At 33.6% G+C, this 16,906-nt stretch overlaps 2 protein-coding genes across 4 annotated transcripts; both read left to right on the top strand.

The window, feature by feature from the left end:
- The first annotated feature begins 8,255 nt into the window (after window positions 1-8,255).
- LOC107632702 (uncharacterized) lies at window positions 8,256-9,833 on the top strand. Its single transcript, XM_016336368.2, has 3 exons — window positions 8,256-8,357; window positions 8,488-9,484; window positions 9,799-9,833. The coding sequence occupies exons 1-3, from the start codon at window positions 8,256-8,258 to the stop codon at window positions 9,831-9,833; spliced, it is 1,134 nt and encodes a 377-aa protein (XP_016191854.2).
- A 923-nt stretch (window positions 9,834-10,756) lies between these two features.
- Window positions 10,757-15,714, top strand: LOC107629962 (glutamate receptor 3.4). 3 transcript variants are annotated; one of them, XM_088509130.1, is made up of 7 exons: window positions 10,757-11,083; window positions 11,532-11,942; window positions 12,148-13,490; window positions 13,639-13,916; window positions 14,176-14,207; window positions 14,303-14,712; window positions 15,021-15,714. In XM_088509130.1, exons 2-7 carry the CDS (start codon window positions 11,633-11,635, stop codon window positions 15,465-15,467), a joined length of 2,820 nt encoding a protein of 939 aa, XP_088365256.1. In that variant the 5' UTR covers window positions 10,757-11,083; window positions 11,532-11,632; the 3' UTR covers window positions 15,468-15,714. The 3 variants fall into 3 exon arrangements, with proteins under 3 accessions (XP_088365256.1, XP_088365257.1, XP_088365258.1); XM_088509131.1 differs by having other exon boundaries at window positions 10,960-11,083; window positions 11,475-11,942; XM_088509132.1 differs by having other exon boundaries at window positions 10,981-11,083; window positions 12,156-13,490.
- The last annotated feature ends 1,192 nt before the right edge of the window (window positions 15,715-16,906 follow it).

Below are 16,906 nucleotides of genomic sequence, written 5' to 3' on the forward strand. Positions count from 1 at the left end.
TAAACATTTGATTCTTACCAATGTTTTATTCATACCTCACTTTAAATATAATTTGATTTCAGTGTCTAAACTCACAAAGTCATTACATTGTGAATTAAAATTTGCTGATTCTTTTTGTAAGATACAGGTACTCCCATCATTGAAGATGATTGGGCAAGCTAAAGTCATTGGTGATCTTTATGTGATGGATGCTCAACCTTGGAAACTAACTAAACCAGAAGTTAACACACATTTTGTAAATGTCACAGTGCAGCAAGATTTAGGAACTCTATGGCATGCTAGACTAGGTCATTTACCATCCAAAAGAATGTCAATCATGAAAAATACATTTCCATTTATTGAATGCATTTCATCATCTCATGTTTGTGATTCTTGCCACTTGGCTAGACAAAAGAAATTGTCTTTTCGCATTAGTAATACACAATCATAATATATTTTTGATTTGTTACATATAGATATTTGGGGACCACTCTCACTTTTATCTACTGCTGGCCATAAATATTTTCTTACAATTGTGGAAGATAAAACGAGGTTTACTTGGATTTATTGCATGAAACTAAAATCCGAAACTAGAGTGTTAGTAGAAAATTTTGTTCAAATGGTGCAAACTCAATTTCATAAAGTTGTGAAACAAATTAGAACAGATAATGGGATGGAATTTAAAATGAACTCCTTCTATAACTCAAAAGGAATATTACATCAAACATCTTGTGTTGAAACTCCTCAACAAAATGGAATTGTTGAGAGGAAGCATCAACATATACTGAATATTGCAAGAGCACTTTTGTTTCATTCTAATGTGCCAAAATGTTTTTAGCACTATGCTATGCAACATTCAGTACATTTAATAAATAGACTACCAAGCACCTTCTTGAATCATCAAACGCCTTATGAGGCACTTTTCAAGAATATACCAGATTTGACTCATCTCAAGGTGTTTGGTTGTCTTGTTTTTGCTACCACTTTGAGTACTAATAGAAGAAAATTAGATCCTAGAGCTAGAAAATGTGTTTTTCTTGGTTATCAATCAGGAACAAAAGGATCCATTTTGTTTGATTTAAAATCCAAAGAAATTTTTATATCAAGAAACACTGAATTTTATGAACACTATTTCCCATTCAAACAAATACCAAGCACTGATTTTTCTATAGATCAGCCTTCAATTGAATAATCCAATTTTGACCCTTTTGCATTCTTTTATAATAACTCTGCACATACTTCTTCATATGAGCATACTCATGGTATAATTGCACCTCACACCATACACACTACACCTGATTTATCTGCCACTTCTACATCACCTATGGCATCTCTTCATGATATAACAGATTCTGCATCACCCGCCACCTTAGAATCAGCATCTGCATTGGCACCATTGGAACATTCATCCATTCATATTGAGTCACAATCTGCTGCACCATTTTTGAGAAGGTCTGAACGAGAAAGAAAAACACCCTCTTATCTTAAAGATTTTCATTGTTTCCATATTTCATCACATAGAGATCCAATCAATGCGGCCCAATTACCTTCAACATGTAAGTATCCCCTTTCTCACCATTTGTCATATTCATTGTTTACTCCCAAGCACCAGGCCTTCACTTTTGCTCTCGTAAATAACTCGGACCCCAAACACTATTCTGAGGCTGTTATGCATGATTGTTGGAGGAAGGCTATTGAGGCAGAACTCACTGCTCTTGAGCAAAACAAAATCTGGATCATCACTTCTCTTCCTCCTGAAAAGAATGCAGTTGGTTGTAAGTGGATTTTTCGCACAAAATTTCACCCAGATGGCACTATCGAGAGGCATAAGGCACGTCTTGTTGCCCAAAGTTTCACTCAAATTCCTGGAGTCGATTATATTGACACCTTTAGTCCCGTTGTGAAAATGAGCACTGTGCGTGTTCTTCTTACCGTTGCAGCAGCAAAGAATTGGCATCTTCATCAACTTGATGTGAATACAGCTTTTCTCCATGGAGACCTACATGAGGACGTTTATATGAAACTTCCAAAGGGGTTGCAGTGTTCCAATCCAAACTTAGTCTGCAAGTTGACAAAATCTTTGTACGGTTTGAAACAAGCTAGTCGCCAATGGAACATCAAGTTGTCTGCTGCACTTGCTGATCTGAGGTTTACTCCATCTGAAAGTGATCACTCGCTTTTTACCAAATCCACAGGTACAACTTTCACAGCTATTCTTGTTTATGTTGATGATCTTGTGTTAGCTGGAGATGATTTGAGTGAAATTCAAGCTGTCAAAATGTTTTTGGATGATAAGTTCAAAATTAAAGACCTTGGCCTTCTTAAGTTCTTTATTGGGATGGAGGTAGCACGAAGCAATGCTGGTATTGCACTGTATCAAAGAAAGTATGCATTGGATTTGATCACAGACTGCGGTTTGCTTGGTGCAAAACCAGCATCTACTCCTATGGAGTACACTACTTCTCTGTCTAAGGCTTCAGGCTCCCCTCTTCCTGATGCAACCATCTATCGTAGATTGGTGGGCAGACTTCTGTACCTTACTAACACAAGACCAGATCTCAGCTACTCTGTTGGATGCCTATCTCAGTTCATGGATTCACCAACTGATGCCCACTTGAAGGCTGCCTATAGGATCATCCGGTATCTAAAACAATCACCAGCAACTGGCTTATTTTTCTCTGTCAACAATTCTTTCACACTATCTGGTTACACTGATTCTGATTGGGGGGCTTGTAAAGACACCCGAAAATCCATTAGTGGTTATTGTTTCTTCCTTGACCAAACTCTTATTTCTTGGAAGAGTAAGAAGCAGGCTACAGTTTCAAGGTCGTCCTCAGAAGCAGAATATCGCGCCCTTGCTAATGGCACTTGTGAACTCGTTTGGTTACTCAAACTACTAAAGGAATTCAACATTCTTCCTCCTCTTCCGGTTGATATCTTCTGTGATAATAAATCTGCTATCTATATTGCTTCAAATCCTGTCTTTCATGAAAGAACCAAGCATGTTGAGGTTGATTGTCATGTGGCTCGAAACAAGTTCAAAGAAGGGGTTTCTAATCTTAGGCACGTTGTCTCCAGTGAACAACCGGCTGATCTATTCACTAAATCCCTTCCTCCAGGACCATTCTCTCATTTACTTTCCAAGCTGGGATTACTTGATTTGCACAAACCACGTAATACCAGCTTGCGGGGGATGTAACATAATAGAGTTTGTTTTTTGTATAGCTGTCAAGTTGGTTAGTTTGTTAGACATAATTATAGCACTATTAGTTAGTAATTTATTTTCCCTTTTGCTATATATATTGTAATTGGTACTCAGTACTCTGTGGTAGTTCTTTTAATCAATTATTCTCTCTTTTTACTTTTTTTTAATTCTTCTTCCATTACTTTAAATTTCAATGACCTGAGAGTACATCACCAACCTTCTTATTTTCTTATAATTATTTTTATAATTTACCTTAATTTTAAGCTTGGTATCATTTTACAAGTTTAAAATTTAAGTTTAATCTATCTATTTTGATTGATTTAAGTATTTAACAGATCAACAAGATGATTTCGATTCGTTCTAATCCGTCTATATATTGAGCTAACTTTTTATTTTAAGTTATATCTTTTACACTGTACAATTTTTTTCTGAACAAATTCAAACCAAACCAATCAAATTTAGTTAAGGTTTACTTGGCTTAGTTCGGGCCATCTAGTTAAATTGGAATAAAAAAGAATTATGGTTCGAGGAAATTTTATTCTTACAGCAACAAGCAATAGTGTAAGCTTGATTAGTAGAATGGTATAAATAGATAAATTTTCTAAACAAATATTAGTCTAAAAAACAATAATAAGTGATTGCATTAATAAAATATGGAGTAAAATAACAAATAAATTCTTAAAAATTTATATTTCGGATATATTAATCTTTAAAAAAATATTAATAAATTTTTTTAAAATAATAAATGTAGACAAATTAATTTAAATTAAAATTTTTTATTCTAATTATAAAAACTAATTTAAAGATAGTATATTTATATTTGTTATTTTACTTTTTTATAAGAACTAATCTATTCGAAGTATACCTTCTTAAAGATTTATTTGTGATTTTGTTCTAAAATATTAAAAGTAAAATTTTAAGTAAATATTTTTTCATAAGTTCATAAATATCTCATTATTATTTTATTATAATTATAATAATTAACGCTCAAGTGATGATCCTAAATCAGCTGGAGGAGGGTCCTACGGACATGTGCTCCATTATTAATTACGAGTTTCAGAGTGAAGACTTTGGTGCCAAAGAACAGAATTTGTGCGAAAATGGCCTCAACTATGCAAAATATCCCAAACTAATCATGTGGAAGAAACTACTATAGTAGTAGACTAGGAGCACTATGTCTATGCATTCCACCAGTGTTCCTACTTGCTACACTCAACCATTATTGTCCATCGAGATCGATGAGAAATTAAAGCTTTTCATGTCAATTCAGCTGTTAAAAAATGGATTAACTAAATACATAAGTTAACATTATTAATAAAAAATCTATAAAAATATAAAATATAAAATTTTAATTTATATGCTATAAGTTCATTAAAAAAGTTTAAATATTTTACTAACAATAATTCCAATATGTGCCAATAAAAATTAAAAAACTTTGTATGACATATCTCAATTAAAGTTGAACTCTATTTTCAAATTCTAAGGGCAACTCGAGTAGACAGTTTAATTAAGTTTTTTTAAATAATTTAAATAATAAATATTTATACTAAAAATATATTATAAATAAGTTATATCTGTATTTAATTTTTTAATTTTAAAAATATTTATTTTAAAAAAAATATGATAAAAATTTGTTAGTTATCAAAGGCAGAAAAAGGAGAGTTGAATCTTAGCCTCTTTTTAATTTTGTTTTCAACCTTAAATTTAGTTGAGATATAATAAAGTGAAAACTAGAAAGATCGTGGTTTTGTCTTTTGACGGATAAAAGCCAAATTGAGTAACGTACAAGAAAGTAATAAAAAAGAGTTGTATGATAATAGAATCAAAAAATACTTTTGTTTTGTTTTCGTTAATGCAGAACTAGAAACAGAAAAGAGAAAGGATAATAACACACAAATGTATCCTGATTTCAGCTACTCAGTGCAATGTAGCCTACATCCAGTCTCTATTACAATTGTGATGGAATTTCACTATCTTTCAATAGATTACAGTCACCAATTCTCCCTAGGATTCTAACCAATCCTATATGGGACAAATCCAGTTTCTAACCCAAACTAGACTTTACTAGGAACTCACCCTAACTTTTTAACCGCAAAATACTAACCCAACTTGTAAGAAAATCCCCTCAAGATAGCGATCATGACAACAAAACAGAAAAACTTACAAAGAATTTCTAGAATAACTATAATTTTTTTCTCCAAGTCTAGCCCTTTGCCTTTTTCCACTCCATGAATTTTTCATACGAACCTCACCATTGAAACACATAAAGACTAAATTGAAAAAAAAAGATACCCAATGAAAATCATGAAGGAGAAGAAGAATAAACAGCTCAGTGAGCTATGGGAACTCAAATGTTGTACTCTCACTCCTTACTTCAATTCTTGGTCATTCATCTCTTTAATAGAGGAATGAAGCTTTCTGGACTTAAAACTTGCTTCAGCACCTTATTTGACTTCTTCTCCAAAATCAGATGTAGCAACGGCGTTCACAGAGGAGAGAGAGAGAGTAGAAGTAGTGACTGAATCAGACATGCAACTATACCTTCAATCTTCTCTTTCAACTTTTTTTATCTTGCCTCTTGAATCTGGACCGTTTCTTCTTACTTTGGCCCCAAGTTTAATTTTTTAGCATTGATACATAGCAGAGCATCATCATATTTACTTTCTTCATTTTTTAAATTGGTGCTCGTAACAAAGAGAATTTTTTCAGCAATCTTCAATGAAGCACAAATGTAGAAACCTCCTTTTCTGATTTACTTTTTTGATGTGATATTTTCTTTTGCTATAGTCCCTTTGACCTTCTCTTCTTTGCTTGGTTTTGAAAATTTTCTTTTTTTTTTTCAATTGTGTCCAAACTCAAAACTTCCTTTTTCTTTCTTTTGCTTCAGAGTCTAGGTGGTGTGATATGAAAGAAAAAAAGAGAGAAAAAAGAGTTTGGTTTGGTGGGTGAGGTGTGATGTGTTTTAAATGAAATTGAATTACCGAGTTAGTAGCTAAGTGGAGTGAATGGATTTGAGTAAGGACCATTGATTGAGTTTAGGTTTGATTTTGGACTAGATTTCTTTCATTTTTTTTATTGTTCAGGTTGCTTGCTTTTATTGCCATTCATCATATGATATGAGTGCTTTGTTTAAATTAAGGTGAATGCTATGATACCTTTGAAATTGTATCTAACTTACTAAAAAAGGCAAATAGATAATATTTAATAAATTTTAAATATTTTATTTCTTACTTTAAATATTTTATTTTTTACTTTTAAAAGCAAGTTAGGCAATTTAGGTACCATAGTAAAAACTACCATAGAACTCACCTTAAATTAATATTGGAGCAGATGCAATATGAACTTGTTTTTCATACTTTTTGGGTCAAGTGTGATTAATTTATTTTCTGCACACTAAACACAACAAATCACACAAATAATTTTGCTATTAATTCAATTTATAATGTTTTAGTAATCATCTTTAAATTATATTTAGTTCTTTAAACTTAACAAAGTTTTTTATTACGAGAGAAGTAAATTTTTTTTAATTTCTCTATAAATACTTAAATAACTTTTTAAAAAGCTACAATTTGATTTTAAAAATTGTACCCAATATTAATACTATTATTTTTAATAAATCAAAAATTCAAAAAAAATAACTTTTAAAGCTTCAAAATGGACCTAAATATATTGGTATAATATTTTTTCTCTTAACTTTGGTATAATTTGGTATAGTTAGTTATCTAACCAAATAAATGATTATAATAGAACTCAAATTTATGACGAATCAGTTATTAAATTATTAAATTGAGAAATATAATGGACTCTTAGTATAAAAAAAATTTGTATCCATCAAAATAACACTTAAATTAAAGAAAAAGTTGTGATTTTTGAAATATAAAAAATCTTTATTGATAATAAAATATATCAAATATAATTATTTTATCGTTGTCATTAACGTCATTGTCTCTAATTTATATTATTTTAAGAGACTTTACTAGGTAGATAATAATTGTTGTGAACAATGTGAACGATGAACTATAAAATTGACCTAATAAAGTAAAAATATAGTATACTCTCAAATTATCTACCTAAATCTTAATATTAGAATAAACATCTACACACCTAATAAATTAAACATCTAATATATCTATTATTCATATTATTTAATATTTTTATTATCTACCTATACTTTTCTTATTTTAATTTTACTTACATCGAATTACTAGGATACAAAATCCTAGAATTCAAACCGAATTGCGCTCTCTCCTCCACAAATCATTGTGATAAAGCACAAATTAAGTGTTTGCAAAATTTTCACACAATGTGCCTTAAACGATATAGGTGTAAATTGGAAAATCGATTTTAGTTGCAACAAATTACATAAAATGAAAAGGACATATATGTATGCAAATTCCAAATAAGACAATTATATAATATATGTCCCCAATCTTTTATTCATGTAAATTATCCTCGTTATGATTTTAAATGTTAAAATTCTTTAAATACCACAACCACCGCATTAACCATACAAATCATACAGAATACACTTTGATAATATTGCAACTATATTAAGTTATTAACAACATCGACGAGTCAAACCATCCGTACATCTTTTTGAGTATTATAAATTTATTTCTTTAATTTTGGGGCTACCTTTTCATATTAAAATATTTTCGATGTCTAGTGTCTTTCATTCTTTAACACATTGTTTGAATTAAGAAAATATGAAAAAAAAAGAAAATATAAAAAAAGAAAATAAATAAAAATATGAACTTTTTTTTGTAACATAATAGAGTTTGTTTTTTGTATAGCTGTCAAGTTGATTAGTTTGTTAGACATAATTATAGCACTATTAGTTAGTAATTTATTTTCTCTTTTGCTATATATATATTGTAATTGGTACTCAGTACTCTGTGGTAGTTCTTTTAATCAATTATTCTCTCTTTTCACTTTTTTTTAATTCTTCTTTCATTACTTTAAATTTCAATGACATGAGAGTACATCACCAACCTTCTTATTTTCTTATAATTATTTTTGTAATTCACTTGAATTTTAAGCTTGGTATCATTTTACATGGTATTATCCAACTATGGCAGATAATTTAGCTAATCCGAATGCAAGCCCTTCATCAAATTCCGCTGCAGATTTTGAGAATTTCACCGCTTTCATGCGTCAATTCTCTCAGTTCCAGGCACATCTTGGCAGATCTAGTTTCTCTTCTGCAATTTCTGATCCGATTAGCCCTTATTTTCTTCATCCAGGAGAAAAGTCCTGGTTTGGCTCTAATTCCGCTTAAATTGACACCTCAAAATTATTATCAGTGGTCGCACGATATGTGGAGAGCACTCAGATCGAAGAACAAGGTAAAATTTCTCGATGGATCCATTCAAAAACCAGGTGAAGGTGATCCTAATTTTGAAGCATGGGATAGGTGTAACAATTTTCTCCTCTCCTGGATCAACCTCTCTCTCAGCCCTGAAATCGCTAAGAGCGTGATGTGGATTAGCTCAACTCTAGACTTGTGGAATGATTTAAAACGTCGTTACTTTCGAGTTGGTGCGTTAAAAGAAGAATTTTATGCACTCAAACAAGGTGATCTTACTGTTACCTCTTACTTTGCTATGTTGAAAGCTATTTGGGAAGAATTAGAAAATTCACGTGCTATTCCTAGTTGTGTTGCTTGTGTTAATGGATGTCCATGTGGATTACGAATTGTTCGAGACTATGCTTCTGAGGAATATGTTGTCAAATTCTTAAAAGGATTGAATGAGCAATATTCAAATGTTAAATCACAAATCATGCTAATGAAGCCGTTACCTGAAATCAACACAGTACTATCTATGTTAACCCAACAAGAGCAAGAATTGAATTGTGACCCGTCAAATAGCAACATAGTGACTAATTCTTTAGAGGTGCAAACCTCAACTGGAGGCGGTTCATTTTCTGGAAGAGGCAGAGGCCGTGGACGAAATTCAGGCAGAGGAGGAAATCAAAAATCTTATAGTCGAGGCTACACTTCAAAGTTTTGTAGCTACTGTAATCGAATTGGTCATTTAGCAGAGACATGCTATAAGAAAAATGGCTTTCCTACTCACCAAAAGCAGCGAGTAGCCAATCAACTTAGCACTGACGAGATAGTTGAGAATTCTAGTGCTGAGATTGCTGATTCTAACCAGGATAAAAAGAGCGATGATACAGTACTTGTGTTGACTCCAGATCAGAAGAAAACCTTACTAGCACTCCTTCAACAACCACGCATGCCAACTTCAAATAGTGTAAACCACATTACTTCTTCCGCCACCCTTACTCAACCAAAAGGTAGGCATTGCTTGAGTGTATCATCAAATTTTACTAAAACTTCTTGGATACTTGACAGTGGAGCTACTGATCATGCATCCTATATTCAAGAGTCTTTCAAAACTTTTCATTATATGAGACCAGTTTTGGTAAATCTACCTGATGGTTCTACCACTACAACAAATATTTGTGGCACTGTGCAACTCTCTAAACATTTGATTCTTACCAATGTTTTATTCATACCTCACTTTAAATATAATTTGATTTCAGTGTCTAAACTCACAAAGTCATTACATTGTGAATTAAAATTTACTGATTCTTTTTGTGAGATACAGGTACTCCCATCATTGAAGATGATTGGGCAAGCTAAAGTCATTGGTGATCTTTATGTGATGGATGCTCAACCTTGGAAACTAACTACACCAGAAGTTAACACACATTCTGTAAATGTCACAGTGCAGCAAGATTTAGGAACTCTATGGCATGCTAGACTAGGTCATTTACCATCCAAAAAAATGTCAATCATGAAAAATACATTTCCATTTATTGAATGCATTTCATCATCTCATGTTTGTGATTCTTGCCACTTGGCTAGACAAAAGAAACTGTCTTTTCCCATTAGTAATACACAATCAGAATATATTTTTGATTTGTTACATATAGATATTTGGGGACCACTCTCACTTTTATCTACTGCTGGCCATAAATATTTTCTTACAATTGTGGAAGATAAAACGAGGTTTACTTGGATTTATTGCATGAAACTAAAATCCGAAACTAGAGTGTTAGTAGAAAATTTTGTTCAAATGGTACAAACCAGTGGCGGAGCCACACTTGTGGGAAGGGGGACAATGGCCCCTCCCAAACCTCTAAATTTTCAGTTTAGTTCCCTTTTAATTTTTAATTTTTCTCTCTTCTTAACTTATATTTTTTATGTTCGCCCCTCCCAAAAAAATTCCTAACTCCGCCCCTGGTACAAACTCAATTTCATAAAGTTGTGAAACAAATTAGAACAGATAATGGGATGGAATTTAAAATGAACTCCTTCTATAACTCAAAAGGAATATTTTCTATCATCTATCTAAATAAAGTGTAAAATTTATACTTAATAATTTTAAAGAGAAAAGACAAAATAAAACAAGAAAACAAAATCCACGTGTTTTAAGTTTTGAACACTCTTTATGGGTCCCACTTAAGTTATTTCTGTCTGACATCTGCATAGTTCTAAAAGATGGCAAATCCAAGCCAATCCCGGGAACATTACAAAACACTATCTACCTTTCTTCTTCTGGTGGCTTGAATTCAACCGTACAATGTGACAAAAACAATCATACAAAATATGAGGGGCAATGCACAATTGAAACTACCATCATATGCACATTATGGTAATTTCCACTAAACTAGCATCATTTCTCCAATGATTCCACAATTGAAACCAAAAACAATAATTAAAAAATATTGTCTTGGCACATGGCTCAAATTTATTAATATTATAATGAATGTGTCTCAAATGTTAGAGTAAGTGATTCTTTTCTTCAAGTTAAGAAACAGTAACTAGGTGCCACTTTGTTCCAGACCAGAATTGTTCCTAGCTTTTTGGCAACAAAACCTGGTCTTGAGGTAAAATCTTAGACATCCTCTTCTTAACCCCTCATAATTTGTTCTTAGGATTTTGTTAGATTAGATTATAAGATTATTGATATTATAATATTGTTTGTGTTTTCAATTTTCATAACTAATATGTATTAATAAATTAGTCATGTGGGTTTCAGTTTCAACTAGAAAGTAAAAACCTACCAACCCTTATTTAAATAAATTCAGTGGCTTCTTTTTGTTGCTGCTTACCTTGATTGGAACATATTTAGACAAAAGTATGGATACTCTCATGTGAAAAAGAATGTATTTTTTGTTTTATTTCCATATGGGTAAGACTTAAGAGTGGGTATCTAATCTTAGAATCAGATTTTGTAGCCACAATTGGTTGTAAGATTTCTTTATGTTGAGTGCTCAGTTCAGTTTTCTGAGGTTGAGCTGAATTCTTGGAGTGGATTATTTTGGCATTTCACAGAAGGTTCTTAGTTCTTGTGTTTTGATGATGTTGGTGTAAGCTGAAGAACTTGGAAGGATTTTCAAGGTTTTCTTAAAAAGGAAGGTTCTGTTCTTGGAGACATGGTTATTGGAACAAGGTGGTTTTTGTCTATGCTTGCTTTGTGTTTGTGGATTTTCCGCAATGAAGGAGTGGGAATAACAGGACCTTCACCTAATACCACTGTGAATTCCACTGTTTCTTCTTCAAGACCAAAGGTTGTGAAGATTGGAGTCTTGTTTACTTTGGATTCCATCATTGGAAGATCTGCTAAACCTGCTGTTATGGCTGCCATAGAAGATATTAACTCCAATAGAAGCATTCTCCCTGGCATTGAGCTTCAGGTTATTTTTCACGACACAAATTGCAATGGGTTTCTTGGAACAATGGAAGGTACTCCCTCTGGTTCAATACTTAGTTACTGAATAATGGTATTTTTCAAAACAATTTTGTAATAAATTATTGATTTTAGTTCTTCAATTAGTATGCAAAAACCATGTAGCTCAATCTTGTTAATACTTTTAGTGAGCCAACAACATTTTGCTTCATTAGTAATTAATCTCCGATTATTGCTTGATTAATCTGGCTGATCATGTAGCTCTGCAGTTGATGGAGAATGATGTCGTCGCCACAATTGGACCACAGTCTTCTTCAATAGCTCATGTCGTCTCTCATGTGGCTAATGAACTTCATGTACCTCTTCTATCATTTGCTGCAACTGATCCTACTCTATCTGCACTTCAGTATCCATATTTTGTCCGAACCACTCACAGTGACTACTATCAGATGTATGCAATCGCTGACTTTGTCGAATATTTCAGATGGAGGGAGGTAGTTGCCATTTTTGTAGATGATGATAATGGAAAGAATGGAATTTCTGTGTTGGGTGATGCATTGTCAACGAAGCGTGCCAAGATCTCTTATAAGGCTGCACTCCCTCTTGGGGCCAACAGAAGTGATGTCAGTGACTTGTTGAGTGAAGTGAACTTAATGGAATCAAGAATCTATGTTCTACATGTTAATCCTGGTTCTGGTTTGTCAATCTTTCGTGTTGCGAAGCAGCTAGGAATGATGAGCAATGGCTATGTTTGGATTGCAACAGATTGGCTTCCTTCGGTTCTGGATTCATCCGAGACACCAGACACTGACACAATGAATGTTCTAGAAGGTGTTGTGGCTTTTCGCAATCACATTCCTGATACTGATATGAAGAAGAGTTTGATCACTAAATTGAAACGTCGAAAGGACAAGCAGACTTCAAGCTTCAATTCCTATGCATTCTATGCATATGATTCTGTCTGGTTAGCAGCTTATGCCCTTGACATTTTTCTCAATGAAGGTGGGAATATATCTTTCTCCAGTGACCCTAGATTGCATGACAATAATGGAAGCACCTTGCATTTAGAATCACTTCGCACTTTTGATAGCGGCCCTCAGTATCTGCAAACTATTTTAAGAACAAACTTCACTGGTTCGAGTGGTCGAATTGGGTTTGATACAGATAGGAATTTAATCCGTCCGGCATATGATATTCTGAATATTGTCGGATCTGGATTGCGTAGAATTGGTTACTGGTCTAATCACTCTAGTTTGTCAGTTGTAGCTCCTGATATTTCATATGCAAAATCATCCAACCATTCTTCTAAAAGCACTCAACAGCTTTATAGTGTGATATGGCCGGGAGATGCTAAAACTACACCAAAAGGATGGGTATTCCCCAACAATGGAAAGCCATTGCGGATAGCAGTGCCGAATCGAGTAAGCTACAAGGAGCTCGTTGCCAAAGACAAGAGTCCTACAGGAGTACAAGGCTATTGCATTGATGTCTTTGAAGCGGCGTTGAACTTGTTGGCTTATCCCGTCCCACGACAATATATATTGTATGGAAATGGTGAAAGGAATCCTAGCTACAATGATCTTGTAGATCAAGTTGCACAAAATGTGAGTCTCTAAATCTTAATTATGAATGTTAGTATCTGGAAGATCAACTTAAATATAAAATTTGATTTCCTTAAGTAGATCAAGGACATTTGGGACCCTGCTACATGTTTAAATTGTGATAGTTTATTTTGGCGATTTCCATGTTCAGAACTTTGATGCAGCTGTTGGAGATGTTACAATTGTCATGAACAGAACAAGGTTTGTGGATTTTACTCAACCTTTTATGGAATCAGGGCTTGTTGTTGTTGTTCCTGTCAAGGAGGAGAAGTCAAGCCCCTGGTCTTTCCTTAAGCCATTCACAGCTCAAATGTGGTGTGTTACTGGTGCTTTCTTTCTTTTCGTGGGAACCGTTGTGTGGATCCTCGAGCACCGGCTCAATCACGAGTTCCGCGGTCCACCAAGGAAGCAACTAATAACAGTCTTTTGGTTAGTACCTTTTCGCCATTTGAAATCCTTCCTATGTATTGTCACATCAGCAAAAGTAATTACTTTGCACACTCTCTACTTATGGTTGTTCAAAAGAAAGAATTTAATTGGAGAGAATGCAAGACTTTTTACACTATTATGAATCAAAATTGAACTCATAGAACTATGCCGTATTCTCCTTTTTTAAGCTTTAGTTGTTGCATGGCTTACTTCAACGGTACCTCACATATTTTGGTCAAATGAAAATCTCTTTTTGCAGGTTTAGTTTGTCAACAATGTTTTTCTCACACAGTATGTACCTCAGATTCTCATTTACTCCCTTTTTATAGTTTTAAGTATGACAATCCTTAAAATTCTTTCATGTTTGCTTCTTTGACTTGTCACAGGAGAGAACACTGTGAGTGCTCTCGGGAGACTGGTGCTAATCATATGGCTATTTGTGGTGTTGATTATCAATTCAAGCTACACAGCTAGCTTGACATCAATCCTAACCGTGCAGCAGTTATCGACACAGATCGAAGGAATTGATAGCTTGATCTCTAGTAGTCAACCAATTGGAATTCAAGACGGGTCATTTGTGAAGAAGTATCTGACAGATGAACTCCACATAGCAGAATCTAGGATAGTTACATTGAAAAACATGGAGGCTTATATCGATGCTCTTCAGCGTGGGCCGAGCAATGGAGGGGTTGTGGCGGTTGTTGATGAACTTCCTTATATTGAGATCTTGATGGCCAATACTGAGTGCAAATTTACAACTGTTGGCCAGGAGTTCACTAAAAGTGGCTGGGGATTTGTAAGTATTTCCGAATTTAGAGTAAACTACCATTACTATCTATACAAGTTATCTATCCACGAATAAATAAAACTAACTTTGTACCACGCTGACAAATCTAACCATGAATTAAATTAATGTTTGGCTACTTTGTTACACATAAATCATCTTTCGTGGATACAAAACTAGTTTCGTTCATTTATGGTTAAATTTGTTAGCATTCTAAAATGTTCATAGGTAGAAATGGTAATTTACTTCTGTATTTAGACGTCAATATGGTTGGGGATTGGTGGAAATTGTGTACTCATTTTTGTTTCATTTGGTTACAGGCATTCCAGAGGGACTCTCCCCTCGCCGTTGACATGTCAACGGCGATTCTTGAACTCTCGGAGAATGGGGACCTGCAAAGGATCCATGACAAATGGCTTAATAAGAAGGAGTGTGCAAGCAATGATGCTGATTCAAACAAACTATCTTTGAAAAGCTTCTGGGGCCTCTTCCTTGTGTGTGGCATTACTTGTTTCCTTGCACTGATTGTATTCTTTGTTAGAGTGTTCTGTCAATACACAAAGTTCATCCCAGAGCACGAAGAAGCCGACGAGGAGAGTCAACAACCAGTCCGGCGGCGTAGAAGGGCAACCAAAACTCCTAGCTTCAAGGAATTGATTGTTTTTGTAGATAAAAGAGAAGCAGAAATTAAAGAGATACTGAGACAGAAGAGTAGAAAGAGGCAGCGCAGCAAAAGTTTAGATGATAACTCAAATTCACCAATCTAAGTAAACCATTTTGGTTGGTGAAATTTTATGTCTTTATTTTGCTACCATGTTCATATTATTAGAATATTGTCTCACACACACAGATTATTAGTCTATACGCCAGAGTGAAAATTTTCTATAACTGTAGTAAGATTGTAACTAACACAGTTTAAAGAAACAACAAAAATCTCAGTTTTATTTTCGAACTAAATATACTATATGTATTTAATAAATAAAAAATTTGCATAAACATTTGATCAACTATGGTTCATGACTGTGAATCTGTGATGTCAATATGCACTAGTTTAGACTTTAGACACAAGAATTAATCTCTACATACAAATGATTTTACTCTACAAGTCTTACAAGTTCTCTAATTGATGTTACTCAATCAAACGCGCGAATATATAACTTCCTTTTTTGAAAGGATTTTGTTTCCTTTTTCGAATTTTTTGTCTTCTCTCCTCGATTTCTTTTGTGCGTTTCTCTCTGCCTTCTCCTTCGTCTTTTACGTGCTTTTCTCTCTGCTTTCTCCTTCTTCATTTACGTGCTTTTCTCTCTCTGTTCTCTTTCTTTGTTATTCTCGATTTCCATTATTTTTTGACATCAAGCTCTGAAATTGTTTTTGAAGATAATGGATGATTCAACTTCAGATTGTCAGCTGAACTAGAGCGAAGTGGATTTTGAAACTGAATCCAATGAAGTTCCTGAGAATCTGAATTTGAATCTAGTTAGTAGTTTTTGATTGTGTAGCTGAATAATGCGTGAACATTGCCTGTGATATTTACTGTTTATTCTTCCTTGTTTGAATTGAATCTAATGCACTAGTTCTCATTAGAATTAAAATAATTTTGTCCATTTTATATCAGACATTCGGGTGTAGATCAGGAATATTTGGGTGTATTTCAGGAAAGTTTGGGTGTATTTACAGTTTATGACTTTTCATCTGACGGAGGGTGAATTGTCTTATTATTTTAGTTGAATTGTTTTAGTTTCTGTTTAGCTATGATTCATGAATCTGGTTTTTCTTATTTTTGATGATGGTTTTATAGTTGTATTTGCATTCTATAGTTTATGCTTGTTTTAATATGGTGTATTTTGAGTGTATTTTGCAGACCTTCTGTGGTGTTGATTACCAGTTTGTCCCCAAGGTTGGGATGACTTTTAACACACTTGAAGATGCTGCAAAATTCTACAAGGATTATTCGAAGGTTGCAGGTTTTTCTACAAGAGTTTGAAGCACAAATAAGAAGAGAAACGAAATTAAGAATCAATTGATTACATGTAGCAGAGAGGGGAAATGGAAATCGAAAATATCTCCGACCAAGAAGACAAATCCCTCAACTAGTTTAAATTGTCCTGCAAGAATTTATATACACGTATTGAAGGATGTTGGTATTTGGATCATTTCAAAGGTCGTGTTGCATCATTCACATCCTTGCTGTCCAGATCAAGCACAG

Source organism: Arachis ipaensis, chromosome B3 (genome assembly GCF_059453495.1).
Source record: "Arachis ipaensis isolate K30076 ecotype BB chromosome B3, ASM5945349v1, whole genome shotgun sequence".
Taxonomy (NCBI): domain Eukaryota; kingdom Viridiplantae; phylum Streptophyta; class Magnoliopsida; order Fabales; family Fabaceae; genus Arachis; species Arachis ipaensis.